This window comes from Phaseolus vulgaris, chromosome 4 (genome assembly GCF_051622355.1).
Source record: "Phaseolus vulgaris cultivar YP4 chromosome 4, ASM5162235v1, whole genome shotgun sequence".
NCBI classification, from domain to species: Eukaryota; Viridiplantae; Streptophyta; class Magnoliopsida; order Fabales; family Fabaceae; genus Phaseolus; species Phaseolus vulgaris.
The window spans coordinates 12,376,915-12,396,723 of record NC_143501.1 but is presented as its reverse complement, the minus strand read 5'-3'; the positions used below and the strand labels follow the sequence as shown (position 1 = coordinate 12,396,723).

The following is a 19,809-nucleotide window of genomic DNA, read 5'->3' as shown; positions in this document are numbered from 1 at the left end:
TTGTGTCTTTAAAACGTGCAGAAGGGATAATATATACTTATTGGATCATGCTTACGTTGGCTGCAGCATGGATATGTTCCACTCATGAATTTTATTTTAATCAAAACTCACGACTACATTTCATTGTCATGCACTATGTCGGAAATATGTGGATGATGTTTATCTATATATTAGTAAGTCACGTTAAGTGAGAAAGTTAAACATTATTATATATTAAAAAAATTATATTTTGAGTTGGAAATAATGTGATTATATAAACAGTTGATGGTTCATTAATGTCAATTTTTTCTAGTATATTGTGTGATCAATGTTACGTCTTTCCTACTAAAGTGTTATACTCAGTGTATTTATCATTATAAGTTTACTTTAATCTAATTAACAATACTTTTTATATTTATATTTTACCTGTTATGATATTTCTTTTATAAAATACTATTGACTTTATAGTGTTAGAGAAATGAGTTAATATATAGCAATTAAGGGGCAGCATGTCTGGTTTGAGGAAGTTGTTGGAGTATTTATTTGATGATTTGATAATTAAGTGCCCTATCGTTCCACACTTGACCCTTCCTTGTCCTAAAGAGAAACCTTTCATAATGAACAGTAAGTGAAGATCTACGAAAATCCCACTTTTACTTGCATAGTGCATGCACGGTTTATTCCTATTCCTTTGCTCCTTTTCTGCGCACAACATGTTTATGCTTCTCTGTTTCGCTAGCGTTAAATCCTATCCCACTAACAATCATATAACTTCTTTTTATTTATAGGGCCATCAATATGACTAATTACAATGTTTCTTCAGCCTCATTCATCTTTTTTTCGAATGTTCTATTCTACAATATTCATTTCCCTATGTTCTAAACCAAATTAATGGTTGAACTTTAAAAAATAAAAGGTGAAAGATTTTTCCCTGTGTTCTAAACTTGCCTCTACATTCATTTCCTTAGTTTGTAGTTTCTTCTTTCTTATTCTTTTGTATGATATCGGGATGAAACTGTTGGCAATATGGCTAATCAATGGTTGATTATATCTCACTTTGTATTAGTTTTCCATGATGGTGACTAAACCTTTATTATTAGGCTGAAGCTAGTTTTACTTATTTAAATGATCTTTTTATTCAATATGACATTCTTCATCTCTCTTGTCTACAGGAAAAATATATATAGCAGCAGCTCTATATAAATAATAGAACCTCCTCCGAAGATCAGTCACAAAGTGAACCAACAAAGGTATGTTTCTCTTCCTGTCAACCCAATACTTTCATATTTGCATCCATTTTTTACTTTCTCCATTCAGTGTCCTGTTTTCTCTCTCCTAAAACAAGTGTATACATTAAGAATTTGTTGTAGTCAGATTGCATTAATGGAAATCCCCGAAGGTAGAAAGTGGATGTATAAAAGATTGAACAAAAACAAACATCTGACAGAGGAATTTAGAGAAGGAGTGTATGAGTTCCTACAACATGTTATTAGTCAAGAAAAGTTTCAAGAACAAGGTGAAATGTTAAGATGTCCTTGTATTAAATGTAGTTGTAAAGTTTTCAAGTATGTTGATCAAGTTGGGTGGGATCTTTATCAAGAGGGATTCATGCCTAATTATTATTGGTGGACAAATCACGGTGAAGAATTGCCACAATCCCCCCCAGTGGATGTTGCTAGTTCATGTTATGGAACTTGTGAACAAAGAGAAGAATTAGGTCGTTTCCATCAAATGATAATGGATCATGTGGGGCCCTCAAATGCACATTGCATGCAACCAGAGAGTGTTATTGGATCTGAGCACATGGAGGAAAATCCTGATCTTGAAACTCGAAATTTTTTAACATGCTTGCTGCTGCACAAGCACCCTTGTGGGAAGGATGCGAGAATCACTCAGAATTGTCAGCTTCTTTGGAAGCTCTAAGCTTGAAATCTGATTATAATATGTCTGAAAGATGTTTCAATAGAATGGTCCAACTTATGGGGGAGACTATGCCCAAAGATCATCGAATGGTTAATAATTTTTTCCAAGCTAAGAAGTCAGTGGAAAAATTGGGTTTGGGTTGTACGAAAATTGATTGTTGTCCAAACGGATGCATGTTGTATTATAGGGAACATTGTCATAAAAGTATAACTAATTGCTTTATTTGTGGAATGGAGCGATATAAGACAGTCACTAGGAGGGGAATTGAAAAGAAAATTGCTATTAAGAAAATGTGGTACTTTCCCATCATTCCTAGACTTAGAAGGTTATACTCTTCAATGGCAACTGCACCTCACATGAGATGGCATAGTGAGAATCAAAGGGACCCGTCTATTTTGTCTCATCCATCTGATGGAGAAGCTTGGAAGCATTTTGATAGAATGCATCCAGATTTTAGTCAAGACCCAAGAAATGTCAGATTAGCTTTATGTGCAGATGGGTTTAATCCTTTTGGTCAATATGGAAAAAGTTATTCTTGTTGGCCAGTTATCCTAACCCCATACAACCTTCCGCCTTCCATGTGCATGAAGAGAGAGTTTATGTTTTTGACAATCTTAGTTCCAGGTCCTTCAAATCCAAAGCATAAGATTGATGTGTTCTTGCAACCACTTATAGATGACTTATGCACCTTGTGGGCTGAAGGGATATTGACTTATGACGTGTCACTAAGGCAAAATTTTATGATGAAAGCTGCTTTGATGTGGACAATTAATGACTTTCCAGCTTACGGCATGTTATCGGGTTGGATGACTTCTGGTAGACTTTCTTGCCCTATATGCATGGAAAGAACAAAGGCTTTTTATCTTAGTCATAGCCACAAGATATCCTTTTTTGACTGTCATCGTCAATTTCTTTCACCTGATCATCAATTTAGGAAGAATAAAAAGGCATTCAAGAAGAAGTTTGTTGAGACTGATCCCCCTCCTCCACTTTTGTCTAGTCTTGACATTTGGAATAGGGTTGCACACTTACCAGTTTGCACTGAATTACAAGAACAACCAAATATTCCTGAATATGGTATTAAACATAATTGGAAGAAACAAAGTATATTTTGGAGGTTGCCATATTGGAAAACTCAACTTTTACGTCACAATATTGATGTTATGCACACAGAGAGAAATGTGTTTATGAATGTGTTTGACACTGTGATGGATATCAAAGGAAAAACTAAGGACACAAACAAGGCTCAATTGGATGTAGCACAAATATGCAATCGAAAAGAGCTAGAGTTGAAAAACATTGGTGGTGGCAAACTTATCAAACCAAAAGCAGCATATACATTTACGAAATCCCAAAGAGTCTTTATTTGTAAATGGGTTAAAGAACTGAAGCTTCCAGATGGATATGCTTCCAATTTGGGTAGATGTGTTGACCTTAATCAAGGCAAGTTACATGGCATGAAAATTCATGATTGTCATGTGTTCATGCAACGTTTGCTTCCAATTGCATTTGACGCATTACCAAAATCAATCTGGAAAGTTCTTATTGAACTTAGTCTTTTCTTCAGAGAATTAAGTTCGACAACACTAAATGTTGAACACCTAAGAGTTATGGAAGAAAATATTCCTGTGTTATTGTGTAAATTGGAACAAATATTTCCACCGAGCTTCTTTGATTCCATGGAACATCTTCCAATTCATCTACCTTACGAGGCAAAAGTTGGTGGTCCAGTCCAATATCGTTGGATGTATCCATTTGAGAGGTATAAAATTACTAATCACTATTATAATATTTGTTGTTTATTTATTTAATATTTAAAATTATGTATCCATATTCATTTTTAGGTTCTTACACTCCCTAAAAAAAAAAGTAAAAAATAAAGCGAGGGTGGAAGGCTCTATTTGTAAAGCTTACTTGGTGGAGGAAACATCTACATTTGCCTCATTTTATTATCCTGATCATGTTGAAACAAGAAGGACTAGGATCCCTCGTAATCTTGAAGTAGGCGAGGGTTCTTCACGTGCTCCTCCTATTTCAATTTTCAATTATCCAGGAAGAGAAATCGGAAAATGCATGACATATTATCTAAATCAAAAAGACTTTGATGCTGCCCAATTGTATGCTCTTCAAAACTGTGAAGAGGTTCAACCATACTTTGAGTAAGACAATGTTCACTCATTTGAAAAGAAAGTTAATTATGTTGCATGAGGTTTGAATAATCAATTTCTTTGTTGCAGTATTTATGTTGAATATTTAAGAGAGATTAGTCCTACTGCTTCAGAAGCTCAAATTGGCCAATACATTTCATCCTATTTTGCTACATGGTTCAAACAATATGTATGTTTTTAATTTGCCTTTTATACAAATTTTACTTTTAGATAAACATTGTGTAATTTATAATCTTTTGTTTAGGTTCTAAATCCAGAAAATAATATTGAAGATCCATTATTGGTTAACTTAGCATGGGGTCCTAAGAGAAAAGTTCAATCATGGTCTATCTATGTTATCAATGGATACAAATTTCACACTGTTCTTTGGAGTGAAGGCATGAATTCCACTAACTATGGTGTTTATGTACGAGGAACCAATGGTCAATCAGAGTCAGATTTTTATGGAATATTGTCTAATATTATTCAATTGGAGTATACTGGCTTTCCAATAATGAATGTAGTTCTCTTCCAGTGTGAATGGTTTGATAATACTCCTAATATAGGAACCAAAGTAGATAAGAACTATGGGATCGTTCAAGTAAAAGAATCACGGAGATATAATAAAGCATATGATCCATTCATATTTGCCCAACAGGCAGAGCAAGTTTATTACACCAAATATCCAGAGGGACATCAAGGTTGGTTGGGAGTAATTAAAACAAAAGCTCGTATTAGAATCATTGATAACACAGTAAGTGAGGTTGAGCATGACACTCCATACCAAGATGATGAGCTTCTACAACTTGAAGTAGTGCTACATGTTGATCCAGAATTCATTCATGATTCTCTTGCTGATGTTAATGGGGGGGGAGAAGAAGTAGATATACAATTACTAAATGAAACAAACATAGATGAACAATACGAGGAGGAATACATTTCAAGTGAGGATAACATTGAGAGTGATTTCAGTCACACAGATACCTCTTCGGTAATTCATGCATTAAAATTGATTGTATACCTTGTCCAAATTATGTTTAACATTAATTTTATTGTGGTTTCCCATAATTGTAGTGAATAACAGGGAAGATGACTGACATATTTGGTTGACATATTTGGTTGTAGAAAACACAATCAGGTTTGAGTCTTTTGATCATGATTACTTTATTTGTTTATTCAAAATTGATTGATCCACTTTGATTATTGTATTAATTACATCTTATATATGTAATATTTTTTACTTGCAGATGACACCAAGGGGTAGAGGTGGTGGTCGTAGACCACCTAATCGTGGTGGTCGAGGTGTTCGTGTTGATGATATATCTTTACCCAATACCAACATTCCCCCTTCGTTTGTTCTTCCAACAACTATGGAGTCTACACATCCTATTTATGAAGGAGCCGCCCCACTTCCTACACTTCACGGACAAAATATTGAACATCATGTAGGAGAATCAAATCCTACTACCTTTTCTACAGAGCCAACTATGAATCAACCTTCACCGATACAAGACTCTCTTACACCTGACAATGAGTCTGGCAATGTAGTTGATCAAAGACCCTGGCTTCATGCAGAAAGAGCAGAGTAAGTATATTTTAATCTAATTGTAATTCGTAAATATGATCTAATTTTCATATATCATTTTGACAATATATTTTAAACATAGTTTTTCACCTGCAAATGGACCTTCCAATGTAATCTCACGAATCATCAAGCAAAAATATGATGAACCCAGTCCCACTTGGAAGAAGGTTCGTCTTGAGCTTAGAGATAGATGGTTTGGAGAGTTCAAGGTAATTTGAGTTATGATTACATTTAAAATGATATTTTATTTTTCTACAATGTTTTTTTTCTAATTTATTTTACATGCAGAAAGAGTATAGGTGGGATATGGAACAAGACCAACTCATTAGATCCATTTTTGATACAAAAGCCTCCTGTATCTTTAAAAATGCTATGAGTAAAGTTAGGCATGGTCAAGATAAGGGGACCTGGATTCCACAACTTGTTCGAGCAACCTTGGACCAGCATTGGAGTTCTACAGAATTCCAGAACAAGAGTGCTATTGCCAAGGCGAATCGGGCTGTTGAGAAGGGAGCCTCAGCCTACTGTGGTGGTTCCATATCTACCGCAGCTCACTTTGAGAAAATGGTAATATTATTATATTTCTTCTCTTTCTATATTTAATTTAAATACAATCTATGATATCTTTTTATTGAATTTATGTAGACTAAAGAGCTTGAACGACAACCAACTGCTTGGGAGGTTGTAGAAAGAACAAAGAAATTGAAGACTGGACAATGGGTCAATGACAAGACTCGCGACCTTGCGGTATGTTTAAAATTTGTTATGGTTTAATTTTTACTATATGTTTTCTTCGCAATAATCAATTTGACTTCATTTTCAGGAGAAATATAAGAAACGTCGAGAAGAAGCCCAACAACAGCAAATGCTTGAAAGCGCATCTTCGCAAAACTCTCATGTTGCCTCTATTGATGACAATGAAATATACATCGATGTTGTTGTAAGTGGAAATAAAAAAGGGAATGTCTATGGTCTTGGTGTATTGAGCAAAAGGTTTAATAGTTCAACAAGTGCTCACTCTGCTGCAAGTCAAGCTCCAGTAGTCCATCAAATAGAAGAAATGCGTGAGATTATTCAAAAGCTAAATGATGAACTTATGACAAAACGTGTCAAGGAGCGGACACTTGAAGAAAAGATGGAGCTATTGATGAAAACTCATGAAGAGCAAAGTGAACGCATGTGCAAACAAGATGAGAAGATGCAACTCATCCTACAACACATTCAAATGAATAATCCCGCATCAGGCTCTTCAGATCCTACTACCAGTGGACATCATAAAGGAGACCAGAGTAGAGATGACAGTTCAGAAGAAGATTAGTTATATGTTGAATTATATCATAGATTTGACTCTTTTAACTAGTTTTCAACAGTTTTAGTTGTGTAGTATGATTTACCTTTAATTTGAGCACTACTTCTTCTTAAACTATGTATTTGAAGTTCATTACAATTTAGTTTGATTGAATTTTGAGTATCTCTATATGCAGGTCTGAATATTTTTATAAAATGGTCAAAATCCCATTTTAAATAGGTATTAATAATACAAATAAAAATAGCCACTGAAAATTGATTTGGTGGCTATTTAGCCACCGAAATCAAATCTGTCGCTGTAGAAGTCTCCATTTAGCCACCAAAATAGTCACCAAAAGATTTCTTTTTAGCGACCGAGAATGGTGGTCGCTATCACCTTCTAATTCAGCCACCGATTTAGCCACCGAAATTTGGGTAGCTAATTTGGGTTTTGAATTTCTGTGACCAAATTTTCTGCGACCGATTTAGTCACCGAAATTTCGGTTGCTAATTTGGTTTTCAAATTTTGGTGACTAAATTTATCTGCGACAAATTTGGCAACCGAATTTTTGGTGGCTAATTTAGTTTCTAAATTTTGGTGACCAAATTTCCTGCGACCGATTTAGCCACCGAAATGTCGGTTGCAAATTAGCGACCACTTTATAATTCGGTCGCTAACGGCTTTGCGACCAGGATTTTCGCTTCCATCTTTATTTGGTGACTGTTTCGGTCGCAGATATGATTAGCGACCGATTATAGTGATTTTAGCGACCGAATTTGGTGGTCGCTAAAAGTAATTTTTTTTGTAGTGTCCCAAACTCATTTGGATGAACCAATTATAGTCAAATTGAACCAAACAAAAGAGGTAGAATTAAGAAGTACCGAACAGAATTGCATAAGAACACATTTCAACCGAACAAAATGAATTTAAAAGGCAAAGAACAAAACATAGGTGCTGGAAAATTAAGAACAACCGAACCAAAAACAAGACAACAAGTTTAGAACAAAGAAGAAAGGAAGGAGAGAAGAAATTCTCATGAAGATGGAAGGAGGATGGATGATCTTGCCACTAGAAGTGTGGAATGCTCCTAGATGAGAGTGATGTCGCCACTTGAGGACTCCATTGATCCATCAAGATAAGACTAGAGAAGAAGGCTCAAAGCTCTCCAAAGTTCACTCAAAATTTGAGTAGAGTTTTCTTAGATTAATTCCAATCTGAATTTTACAAAGGAAACACCTCTATTTATAGCCTAAGGTGCTGAAAAATAGGTGGGAAATTTCAAATAAACTCATTTGAAATTCCCACCAAAAACAAGTCACATGGGAGGTGTGACCTTTTTCTACTATGACACCTCCCAAAAACTACACCTACACCACTCTCCTAAGTCACATGGGTAATGTGACTTTATTTTACATTTTCACACTCCTTTATTTAATAACCACACCTCCTAAAACTATACAAGAGTATTTCAAAGCTTGGCCTTGCCCCTCATGGGATGGACTTGGGCTCTTTGGGCTTTGGCCTTCTTGGGCTTGGGCTTGGGCTTTGGGCTTGGGCCTCATCTTTATTTTATGTCTTCTTTTAATTTTGAGAAGACTAGAAGGAAGAACTTCAAATGTGAGGGTGGATGTCCTCTTCCTCCATTAATAAAAGCCTCCTTTATTTGATTCTCATCATACTCCTCGAGTTGGAGAGAATTCGTCCACGAATTCTGAATCCCTGCATATAACAAAGTCAGTTTAGTTTTACAATTAAAAGTGGAAGAAAAATGTAAACATGACTTAGCATTTGTAAATAATGGGATTTTAGAAAAGGAGGTTCTATAAATCGACCAAGTTGGAAAAATTTGTTTGGGAATGATGTGATGTGTTGGAAAAAGACCTCTTAAATGGTGACAACCATTAGGAGGTATGAAGAAATTATTCCTAACAGTTTTTAACCAAGATGGTGGTGAAATAGGAACCTTGGGTAAGGAAAAAGATAAGGAAGGAAAACACCTTGGAGGTGAAAGGATTAGATCCATGTCAACTTGGCCTTCTTTGTCTTTTTCTTTTTTACTTGTGGTAGGTGGGTGAGGTAGGTCTTGTTTTACCTTTTTTATCATTAAGATTTGCTTTTGTGGACAATGAAGAGCTATGTGCCCAAAACCTAAACATTTAAAACATTTGATATTTGAAGGTTGGGTAGGTGACTTAGGATTAGAAGGATTTGTAGTAGAAACTTTCTTTGGAAACATGGTTTGTTTGGAAAAATTGGAAGGACAATTTTGAGTAGACATTTTGTTGGCATCCTTCCTAGAAGAGTTGTAGAAATTATAATCATGAGTATTTTTGAAAGTTGTTTTCAAAAGATAGGATTCTACCTTGATGGCTTGGCGAAACACTTTCTTTAAAGAAGAGTACTCATTTAATTCTAAAATTTCTCTAATATCTCTTCTCAAACCACGTACAAACCATTTTAGCTTTGACTCTTCATTAGCATGCATATTCATTTTAGTCAAAGTTGTTTCAAAATCTTTAATGTATTCTTCTACCATCCTATGTCCTTGAGGAAGCCTTTGGAACTTCAACAAGTGTTCCTTCCTAGAAGGAGGAACAAACCTCGCGCGCATACACTCTTTCAAAGCATTCCAAGAAACCACGGGAGGTTTCTTGCGATATATAATGTCCATTACAATTTTATGCCACCATTCTTTGGCATAGCCCAAAAAGGATGAAGAAACTATCCTAAGTTTATCGTCATCTTGGACCCTATACACATGAAAATAATGGTCAACCTTAGTCTCCCAATCTAAATACACATTAGGATCACTATCACCATTAAAACTAGGGACTTTTTTACAAGCAATGTTGAACACTTGGTGATATCTTTGGTCACGGTTATAGCTCTCTTCATGAGAATGATGGTGATGCCTCCTTCTTCTATGTTCTTCTTCACCAAGGACTGAAGCTTTGGAAGGAGAATGCTGTTTGTAAGATGCACCACTTGAATAGCCAGCCATTTTGCAAATAAAAAACAGCAAACACACAAAAACAGCAAACAAGTTAAGAAACAAAATTAGCAAAAACAGTGAGCTTGGCAATGAAATTGCCGAAGTGAATGGAGGCAGAAAAAAGAGGTCACTCTCAAAGAAATAATGTCCTTGCACCAATCTGATCTTGAGGCCTTGGAATCCTCAAATGAAAGATGTCAAAGCAAGCACACCAATCTCAAAAGCAACCACCACAAAACCAATGAAACAATAAAGACAAACAAGAAAAGGTATAAGCAAAGAAAGGTAATTGCAAAAGGAATACTATATGTAAGACAAACTCAAAGATTAATGAATGAAAGACAAGCAAGAAAATAACGAACTCAATGAAGAAAGAAGGCACACCAAAAGAGTCCTAGAGAAAAGTACTAGAGTAGATTTAAGAAACAAAAAAACAAGCTACTGGAATTTTTTTTTTCTTAAAATGCAAACTGTGCTTGATATTCACCGATTTAACTGGAATGAAGTAGAGCGAACTGGATTATGAAATTTAAACCACAGAAACTTCAAGATGTTAAATCAATAATGGCACTGGAATCAATTAAAAACAGTAAGCCAATTGAGAGAAATAAATTTTTCAAAATCGCTGCCAGATTACCGTATTTTTTTCGGCAGAATTGTACACTTTTTTATTTTATTTATCATTTTTTGTGTACTTCTTATTTTTGAATGATTCTTTTTTCTATTCTTTTCTAACACTTTGAATATCTCAAATCCAGAATTTCAGAATTTTCCAGTAAGTAAATCAATTGCAATAAGGAAAAACAGTAAGCACTTTTTTCAGAAACAGAGGAATCCTAATAGGAATAAAAAACAGGATTATGAACTAGCAAAGACATAATAGAAAATGATGTATTGGAACTTGTATAGGTCTAGAATACAAGTATGAACTCAATTCTAAAAAGAAAATGCACAAAGGATCAACATCAATTCAGAAAATTATATGACACCAAAGCAAGAAACAATCAAAGCAATAAAAGTACTACTAGAAGTAATGACAATTATGGAATAACATGACTAAGACAAAACTTGACATGATTACAAAATTAAAAGACACATCACAAATTTTAACAACAAGTGAAAGGAAGCTTAAGGTAAACTCTAGGAAGGATAATGTCATTCCAAAAGAGCAACCATACTCATAAGAATTATGAGTGCCATAAACCTTTTCACAAGCACTTGGTGTAAAAGAAAAACAGCAAGAATACTCAATTAAAATTCTAAAACAGAAACTTAAATTGCAAGAAATTAAAGAGCTCTTGAAATTAAAGTGCACACAACTCAACAATTAAACAAGAAGAACCTAAGACTCATGATACCACATGATGTGATTCCACTAGCCATATAGAGAAAGGTTCTTGACCTTCTTAGGAATCACCTTGAGTTGGACATTATAGAGGCACTTTTCTTAGAGTTGGATCATTGTTCTAAGACAAGAACTCACCAAAAACTAGTACCAAATCCCAAACTCATTTGGATGAACCAATTATAGTCAAATTGAACCAAACAAAAGAGGTAGAATTAAGAAGTACCGAACAGAATTGCATAAGAACACATTTCAACCAAACAAAATGAATTTAAAAGGCAAAGAACAAAACATAGGTGCTGGAAAATTAAGAACAACCGAACCAAAAACAAGACAACAAGTTTAGAACAAAGAATTAACAAAGAAGAAAGGAAGGAGAGAAGAAATGCTCATGAAGATGGAAGGAGGATGGATGATCTCGCCACTAGAAGTGTGGAATGCTCCTAGATGAGAGTGATGCCGCCACTTGAGGACTCCATTGATCCATCAAGATAAGACTAGAGAAGAAGGCTCATAACTCTCCAAAGTTCACTCAAAATTTGAGTAGAGTTTTCTTAGATTAATTCCAATCTGAATTTTACAAAGGAAGCACCTCTATTTATAGCCTAAGGTGCTGAAAAATAGGTGGGAAATTTCAAATAAACTCATTTGAAATTCCCACAAAAAACAAGTCACATGGGAGGTGTGACCTTTTTCTACTATGACACCTCCCAAAAACTACACCTACACCACTCTCCTAAGTTACATGGGTAATGTGACTTTATTTTACATTTTCACACTCCTTTATTTAATAACCACACCTCCTAAAACTATACAAGAGTATTTCAAAGCTTGGCCTTGCCCCTCATGGGATGGACTTGGGCTCTTTGGGCTTTGGCCTTCTTGGGCTTGGGCTTGGGCTTTGGGCTTGGGCCTCATCTTTATTTTATGTCTTCTTTTAATTTTGAGAAGACTAGAAGGAAGAACTTCAAATGTGAGGGTGGATGTCCTCTTCCTCCATTAATAAAAGCCTCCTTTATTTGATTCTCATCACCTTACTTGACAAGTAGACAAAATTGATCCAAGGAGTACTGTTAGTTTTAGTTTGATCATGTCATCTAGGCAAAGCTTTACTAAGGTTTTCTTTATAATTTATTTATTCATACCTAATTCATCACTAGATAGAGATTCTTCCATTTTCAACTATGTTTGTAATTGGTTTTCCACTATGTATGAAGGTAGTGAAAGACTAACCACAAATTTATTTTCTTTGGAAGTGAAAGTGATTTTATTAGAATGGTCATGGTAAAAAAATTTATCATCAAATCGCCCAGGTCATTCCAAGGAAAGATTACAAGCTTTTAAGGACATAATGTTACATAAAAAAATAATCAACATAGTGTCCTAGCGAGAGCTTGGCTTTCACTTATTGATCCTCAACTAGATCCCTATAAATTTGAATCCAAGAATTTTCAGAAAAAAGTAAATGAGCATCAAAGTTGAGATTCAACTAGCCAAGTAGTATTAAAGTTATAACATGATTTATTATCCATAATGAGAAAATAATTTTTAAGAGTTTGGTAATCTGATTGACAAATATTCTCTTTGTGTGTAGTACTAAGTTGGCTAGTGTTGTTAAATAAAGTAAGACTAGAGCAAGAGGAAATAGAAACAACGTGGGAAGTACTAGGTCTAGACTCGTCATTTTTAAAAGACTTAGAAGAAGGGGTAGACTGATAGTTTCATCTACCAAAATAGTGAACATGCCTTATGTTAATTGAGGTAAAAGGCTTACCCCATTCTCTTAATTTTAAGTTATTTTAAGAAAGCTTTAATGGTTGCTGATATATATCTTGAACTACCTCATGTTGATTTTTTTGTAGATGGAGATTTTTCTTCCCTTTTAAGAGATCCTGATTTTTATCTAAATTATCTTTCTCTTCTAACATAGTATTTTTCTCATATATAATTTTCTTCCCTATTTTAAGAAATTCTTTTGTCTCATCCCTGAGCTTTTTATTTCTCTCATGCTCTTCCACATAGTTTAGTTTTGCTTTTAAATCCCTAGATTGTGTTTTGGAAGGGTAACCCTCCTTCTTGCAATCCTTCATAGGGTAGAAGGAGTTAAGGTATTGATCCACATTATGGTGGTGATGGAAAACCTCTTCACTTGGAGAATATGATTTCTTATAAGGTTATTTGTTTCTATGATGCCCTTCCCGAGTCTGTTCTTAGGTCTATGTCAACCTTCCCCATGCTTATTCCTAGACCTATGAGTTTTACTTTCCTGAGTTTGTATGTATTTTGTAATCATTTCTCTCAACCTAGAAATTGCTTGTGAATTTTTGGCTAGTGTTGCATGGACATCAATAGGTTCTTGAGTGTTATGGTTACCATGAACACTAGAATTATGTGATGGATCACTCATTGTTGAATTGAAGAAAAAAAATGAAAGAGTTTTCATAAAAGGTTTGAATTCAACTTGAGGGATAAATGTTTTCAAAAACTATTTTTGTTTTAGGTGAAGTTAGTCAAGGATTCTATAATGAGAATTATCTAAGTTCACTACCAGGAAAGTGAGGTGAGTCACAATAGAATACTTAAGTATGAGGCCTTTCCTAGTCAGAGCTTACCTTAGATAATGCTCACAAAAGTTTTCTCAAAGAACTTCAAAATAGTTCTGAAATCTAGATTGTGTGCGTGTACGCAAATATGAAAACCTAAGACCAACGAAAGGTCTAATATAATCAAGGGGAAAAATCCTAAGTATCACAGAGATGTAAAACTCAAGAAATTAAAAGAAGGAAGACAAATATAGAAAATAAGAAAGCAAAAGAAAATGCAAGTGAAAATAAAGACTAGATGGGTCCTAAATATTTTGGAAAGTTGAGCTCAAATGGAAAATTATGTGACAACAACAATGAAAAGCCAAAAATGAAAAGCAAAAAGTAAGGCCACAATAAAAGGCTTGCACAAAACAAAATGAACCTAAAATAAGCTCTAGAATAGGTCAAGAAAACAAAAATCTAGAGTAAATTGGCACACCTAATCTAGAATTTGTGAGAATTTTTCTAGAGTGAATTTGTGAATGGAATTTTTATGCTAATATATAAACTCAAAATGTGGTAAAGCGCAACAAATTTGAGGTCAAACGGATGTATGTTCAGTGAGAAACAAATCAAGCAAGTTGACATACAGTGAAGCGCTTAACACTCAGGATTGAGTCTTACTTTCAGCGCCGACAATGATGATTCCAAAATTTATTGCAAATTTTGTACAAAGAATTTGAGGCTCAAATTTTAATCAGAAAAAAATACTATAAGAAAGGTCTGGTAAAAATTTCAACACAAAACACCAAAGTAATAAGGTGTAGTAAATTCCAAAAGAGCAAACTACACAGGAAAACTCTTTTTTATGCATAACGAACGTATTGGCTTTTATGTCTTATAAAGTTTTTTGTACTTTATATTTGGAAGTGTCGTTTTAACTGGGTATTATAAACATATCAAAGCTCTTATGTATAATTTTTCACAATTTTTTGGATGTAAAATAAATTCATAATAAAATTGGAAATCTAGGTCAAAATTTCACAATTCTGAAATTCGAAATAAACCTATGAATTCAAGGAATTAAAGAACATAACTACAAGACACCATGAAGTTTATGTAATATGAGTGCATTAATGAATAAATAGTACAATAAGAACTCAAGAATACAAAAAAGTAAAATGTAGCAAAACTTATACTACTAAAATAGACAAAGGTATTTTGATAAACACTTGGTGTGGAACTAAGAGTAATGTATCAAACACTTTGTAGTGTGGATGAAAACTAGATTGAATTGACTAATGAAATAAAATTACAACATAACAATTGACATGAAAGGATTGGAAACACAAAACAACACCTAAATTCAAACATAAATCGAATCAAACACTGAATTAAACGTAGAAACAACAAAGAATTAACAGAAACAACAAGAACAATGGTTGTTATTCACAGATTTTTATGCAGACAGATTTTTATGAAAATTGAAAATTTTTTAACCAAATATATAAGAGAGATTAAACAGTGAAGCAACATAGAAAACACAAATTGAACTGATTAAAATGAAGGAAAAAAAGCAAGAACAACGCAAAATAATGAATAGCAAAACAAACATAGTGCAAATTTTTTGTATGATGAAAAATAACCAATTTAAACATTGGAATTTGATTTTTAATCGATGAAAATAACAAATAAATGGTGGAAATTTATTAAGAATGGTGAAAAATGAAGAACAATTGCATAAAACAAAAAAAAAACAATGATGAACAATTGAAGACAACATGCTGAAAACATTGGACAAATTTTGTTTCTTTGATACTTAGCTTAACGGTTGTTTTGGAGGATTGTTTTGGAGGATGCAATGGAAGTTGATGACTGTAGCACCAAAAATGGAAAGAGAAATGGTGAAGATATGGTGTAAGTTTGGTGCTAGGTCAAAAAAAAGGTTAGGCCAACTTCCTTGGGTTTCACTAGGCTTAGAGGTGCTTTAGCAAAAAGGAGATTGAAAGAGAATGAAGTCTGAATTTTTCGAGTTTTCATTCAAATGATTCCAAATCCGAGTTTACAAGTCATGAGCCACTTATTTATAGGCTCTCAAGAAGAAGGTAGTGTGCCCCTTAAGCTACCATAACCCTAGTTAAGCTAACTTAACTATGGTGAATGTTAGAAGCTTAAAGGTGTTGTGTCATGCTCATGGAGGAGCTCTTGAAACCCTTGTTTGAATGTTAAGTGAAGGTTTCTAGAGTACCTTTGAGTTATTTTTATCCTACTTTAGAAATGACCTATAAATACAAGGCCTAAAGAAAAGTTTATTCTACCCTTATACAAGCTAACATAAAGCTTGAGGTTGGTATTCTTCTCTTAGCTATGTGTGTGATGGCTTGTGATGTTAGGATAGTCCTCCATCATGTTACGTTCCAAAGAATACTCAATCTTATCCATGAGTGGTTGTGTTCCAAAGAATGCTCATGTTATCTAGGAGTGGTCGAGTTTCAATGAATACTCTTGTGTCTCATCCAGAAGTGGTTTCATTCCAAATAATACTCTATGTTTGGACCATAGTAGTTGTGTTCCAATAATACTTTGTGTTTAGCCAGGAGTGAATACGATTCAAACATAATTCTATGTTTAACCATGAGTGGTTGCGGTTCAAATAATACTTAGTGTTGACTAAGAGTGGTTGGAGTTGACATAATACTCATTTATATCTTCCATCAGTAGTCTGTCTAATGAAACTTAATCAATTGATTGAGAATTGGACGTAGCCTTTGTTAATAGATGAACCAATATAAAAAAATAGTGTAAATCCTTATTTCCCTTATTTTTTTAGATTGAATGTTATTTAACTGTAACTAATCTTAGGAGAGATTTGCAAACCAAACTTTAGAAAATATTTTGTTTGATAGATTGTCTGTCAAGCATAAAACATCATGATACATTGAAAAAAAACAAAAAGTTTTAAAACACAACCCTACACTCCTTTCTTGTGTTTTGACCTATTTTTATAGCATATGTGTGTGTGCGTGCACATAAGTGCAACTATGGGCTTAATGGCTAATACCTAGTACTAGATATGTTCGTGGTGTGGTTTGATTTGAGTTTGGACCAATAAAAAAATGTGTAGTGCAGTTTGGTTTGGTTGAAATTAGTTAGGCAATTTGTGTAAACTAGTCAAATACATAAGAAGGGAGGATTGAATTGTGTATAAAACCTTTTACAAATTTTCACAATTATCATCTAATGATGCACAATCAGACGATAATTTTGAACTAGACAAACGATTTGTCAAAGACCTTCAAAATCGTAGTTTGAAAAATTCTCCTTCTTAAGTTAGTCAAAATTTAATAGTATGTCATCCTAATAAGATAAGGGAAAGTAGAATTTATTTCATATTTTTATATTGGTTTTTCTAACATAGCAGATTATGTTAAACTCTCAATTAACTGAAGGATTTCATTATGTAGACTACTGCTGCAAGTTATAAATTGAGTATTCTTTTGGAACTAGTCATTCCTGGCTAAACCATCAAGTGTTGTTTGGAACATATCCACTCTTAACTAAAACCGAAGTAATATTTGAACACTTAGGAACTTATGGCTAAAAGTCGAGTATTCTTTTGGAACGTAACCGATCCTTGCTAACCCATCAAGTATTATTTAGAACACAACCACTCTTGGCTAAGCCAAAGATTTGTCTAAAAGGTGATCTAAAAGATCCCAAGGGTTTTCTCACTAAAGACTATAGAGTTTTACGACATATACAAGGTTTAAGCACTATACTAGTTAGTTAATCAACATAAACAATGTTCATATAAAGTTTTCTAAAGCTAAAAAAAATCAACTACATTTCATCACTTTGCAAATCGTAACTCTTCTTCCTACTCTTTTTCTTCTTAAAGAATGTCGTTATATAAGCGTTGAAAAAAAGAGTTGTTGAAAATCCCTTTATGAATGTTGAGCAGCTTCAACTCATTTGAAAGTCTTCCTTTCATCTGATCATCTTGAACGTAGATGTTGCATTAAATATATTACATGCATCCATTATATGTTTTTCTCTTCTTAAAGAAACATCTTGATAGTTGGTAGTACTTATGTGTCCTTGATTAAAGTGTATTTACTTGAAATCGTGTAAAGTGAAGAACCGTACATGCTAGATAGTCTTTTTCGGAAGACAATGCATGTGTTAGGGAGTTGTTGAAGCATAACAATTTTAATTCATATCCCAAGAGATCTTTGATGTTAACATATGGTTTAAGGAATCATCTTGGCAGACAGAGGAAGCAAATCAAGGTTAGATTATGGTTAGAAGAGTCTATTTAGGGTTTCAATTGCACTCACTTAAGCCCAAGAGAAACCCTAGGACATACACATGCTCACACTTTGCACATGATGCAAGTGTGAAAAGCACGAGTGAACAAGTGTCATTTGATTCACTCATTACCTTATTAGGGAATTCAAATTTGAATTTATGTCTTGTTTTGGATGTCCACTTCTTCTATAAATAGGAGGCTCAATTTAGTGTATTTTTAACTTGAAATGAGTAGAGAATTTATTCAAAAATTACAACTCGCTTATTGTTAAGTTCATTAGGAGAGTTTCTCTTCTTTAAGACTTTCTTTCCTAGATTTTTTTCCTTGAGAGTTGGTTAAACCTTTTTTCAGAAAACACCTTCCTGCCACTCAAAAATCCATAAACACTTCATCTATAAATGTTTTCCATCTATCCATCAATTCCATCAATTGGAATCAATCTTAACTTAAAGGATTTCCATCATTTAGTCTATATACTTATCGTTTCTGCAATAAAACATTGTTTATCATATAAAAATGAGATTATGAAGTATTATATAATCTATTAGACTAAACATCTACTGATCTGTTTTAAATAAAATCATTTTGTCATATAAACAAAATACATATGATCATGTTTTATACTTTCTTGTTTACTAACACTTAATCAAAATATAAATAGTTGAATTTCTCTCTAAAATAATTTGAACCGAACCAACCAAAAATTTTGCTGTATGAATTTGCTTCATTTTTGCAATTGTAAAGCAACGTATTGTTGATTGAACAATCATGTAGCTTAAAATCATTAACAATGATCAAATTTTAAATAAAATATTATATATTAATTGTTGTCAAACATTACATATAAAATTATGTGATGATGAAATTTCCTACGTACACTAATAACTATTATAACAAATAAATTTAAAGATATTTGAATATATTTTTGATAAGATGAAATCCAATCTTAAAATATAACACATATTTTGAACTTAATCAAATTACAAATTTTAAAATATGTAAACTTTATTATTATTATAATAATAATTATAATAATAATAATTATAATAATAATAATTATAATAATAATAATTATTATAATATATAACATGAATTGTTGTGTTGTAAATATGACATATATATACCCATTATTTTTACCTAATTAAATCAATATTTGTTTAAAACAATCAATCATGATCCACATTAAACAATCACTTTAACAGCAATAACTAAGTCTCTCGCGAATTTTGAGTTTGATGAATATTTCCAACTCTAATATCCACGAGTAGAAAAAAATGATCAAAACTAAATAAAGTTAGAATTTTTTACTTTTTGTATGATAAACTTTATCATAAATTTTTTATTTTTGAGTACTTAAGTTATAAGCTTTTCATAAATTTAATAGTTTATCATTAACTTTGATTTTATTTTAATGTTTCAAAAGCTAAATATTATAAATTTATGAAATTAGTTATAATAAACTATATACATGATTATTATATTGTTAAAAAATATAAAGTTTGACAAATTTATAAAACGAAGCATCTATATTTCATTAGTGTTAACTTTTAAGATTATATATAATTTTTTTTTATCTTATTCATTACAATAATGTATTAATAATATATTAATATATTTAATGGTATCTAAAAATCATTATTTATGTTAGTTAATAATAGATATAAATAATTACTTATTAAATTAATTATAATTTCTTTAATATTTTTAGTCATCATT

General features: G+C 32.9%; 2 protein-coding genes and 1 long non-coding RNA gene across 3 annotated transcripts; all 3 read left to right on the top strand.

The window, feature by feature from the left end:
• Positions 1-957: 957 nt before the first annotated feature.
• LOC137837422 (uncharacterized) lies at positions 958-5,624 on the top strand. The gene is made up of 3 exons (XR_016520310.1): positions 958-1,229; positions 5,124-5,187; positions 5,297-5,624. It is a non-coding gene; the product is annotated as an uncharacterized LOC137837422 (long non-coding RNA).
• Positions 1,803-5,118, top strand: LOC150027909 (uncharacterized; the record flags this gene model as incomplete). Its single annotated transcript, XM_090301486.1, has 4 exons — positions 1,803-3,664; positions 3,747-4,061; positions 4,140-4,239; positions 4,315-5,118. Coding segments are annotated over exons 1-4 (3,060 nt in total), but the record flags the coding sequence as incomplete, so codon positions are not given.
• Positions 5,625-5,784: 160 nt separating the features above from the next.
• Positions 5,785-7,107, top strand: LOC150027908 (uncharacterized). Its single transcript, XM_090301086.1, has 4 exons — positions 5,785-5,843; positions 5,923-6,201; positions 6,280-6,381; positions 6,458-7,107. The coding sequence occupies exons 2-4, from the start codon at positions 5,941-5,943 to the stop codon at positions 6,950-6,952; spliced, it is 858 nt and encodes a 285-aa protein (XP_090157212.1). The 5' UTR covers positions 5,785-5,843; positions 5,923-5,940; the 3' UTR covers positions 6,953-7,107.
• Positions 7,108-19,809: the final 12,702 nt, after the last annotated feature.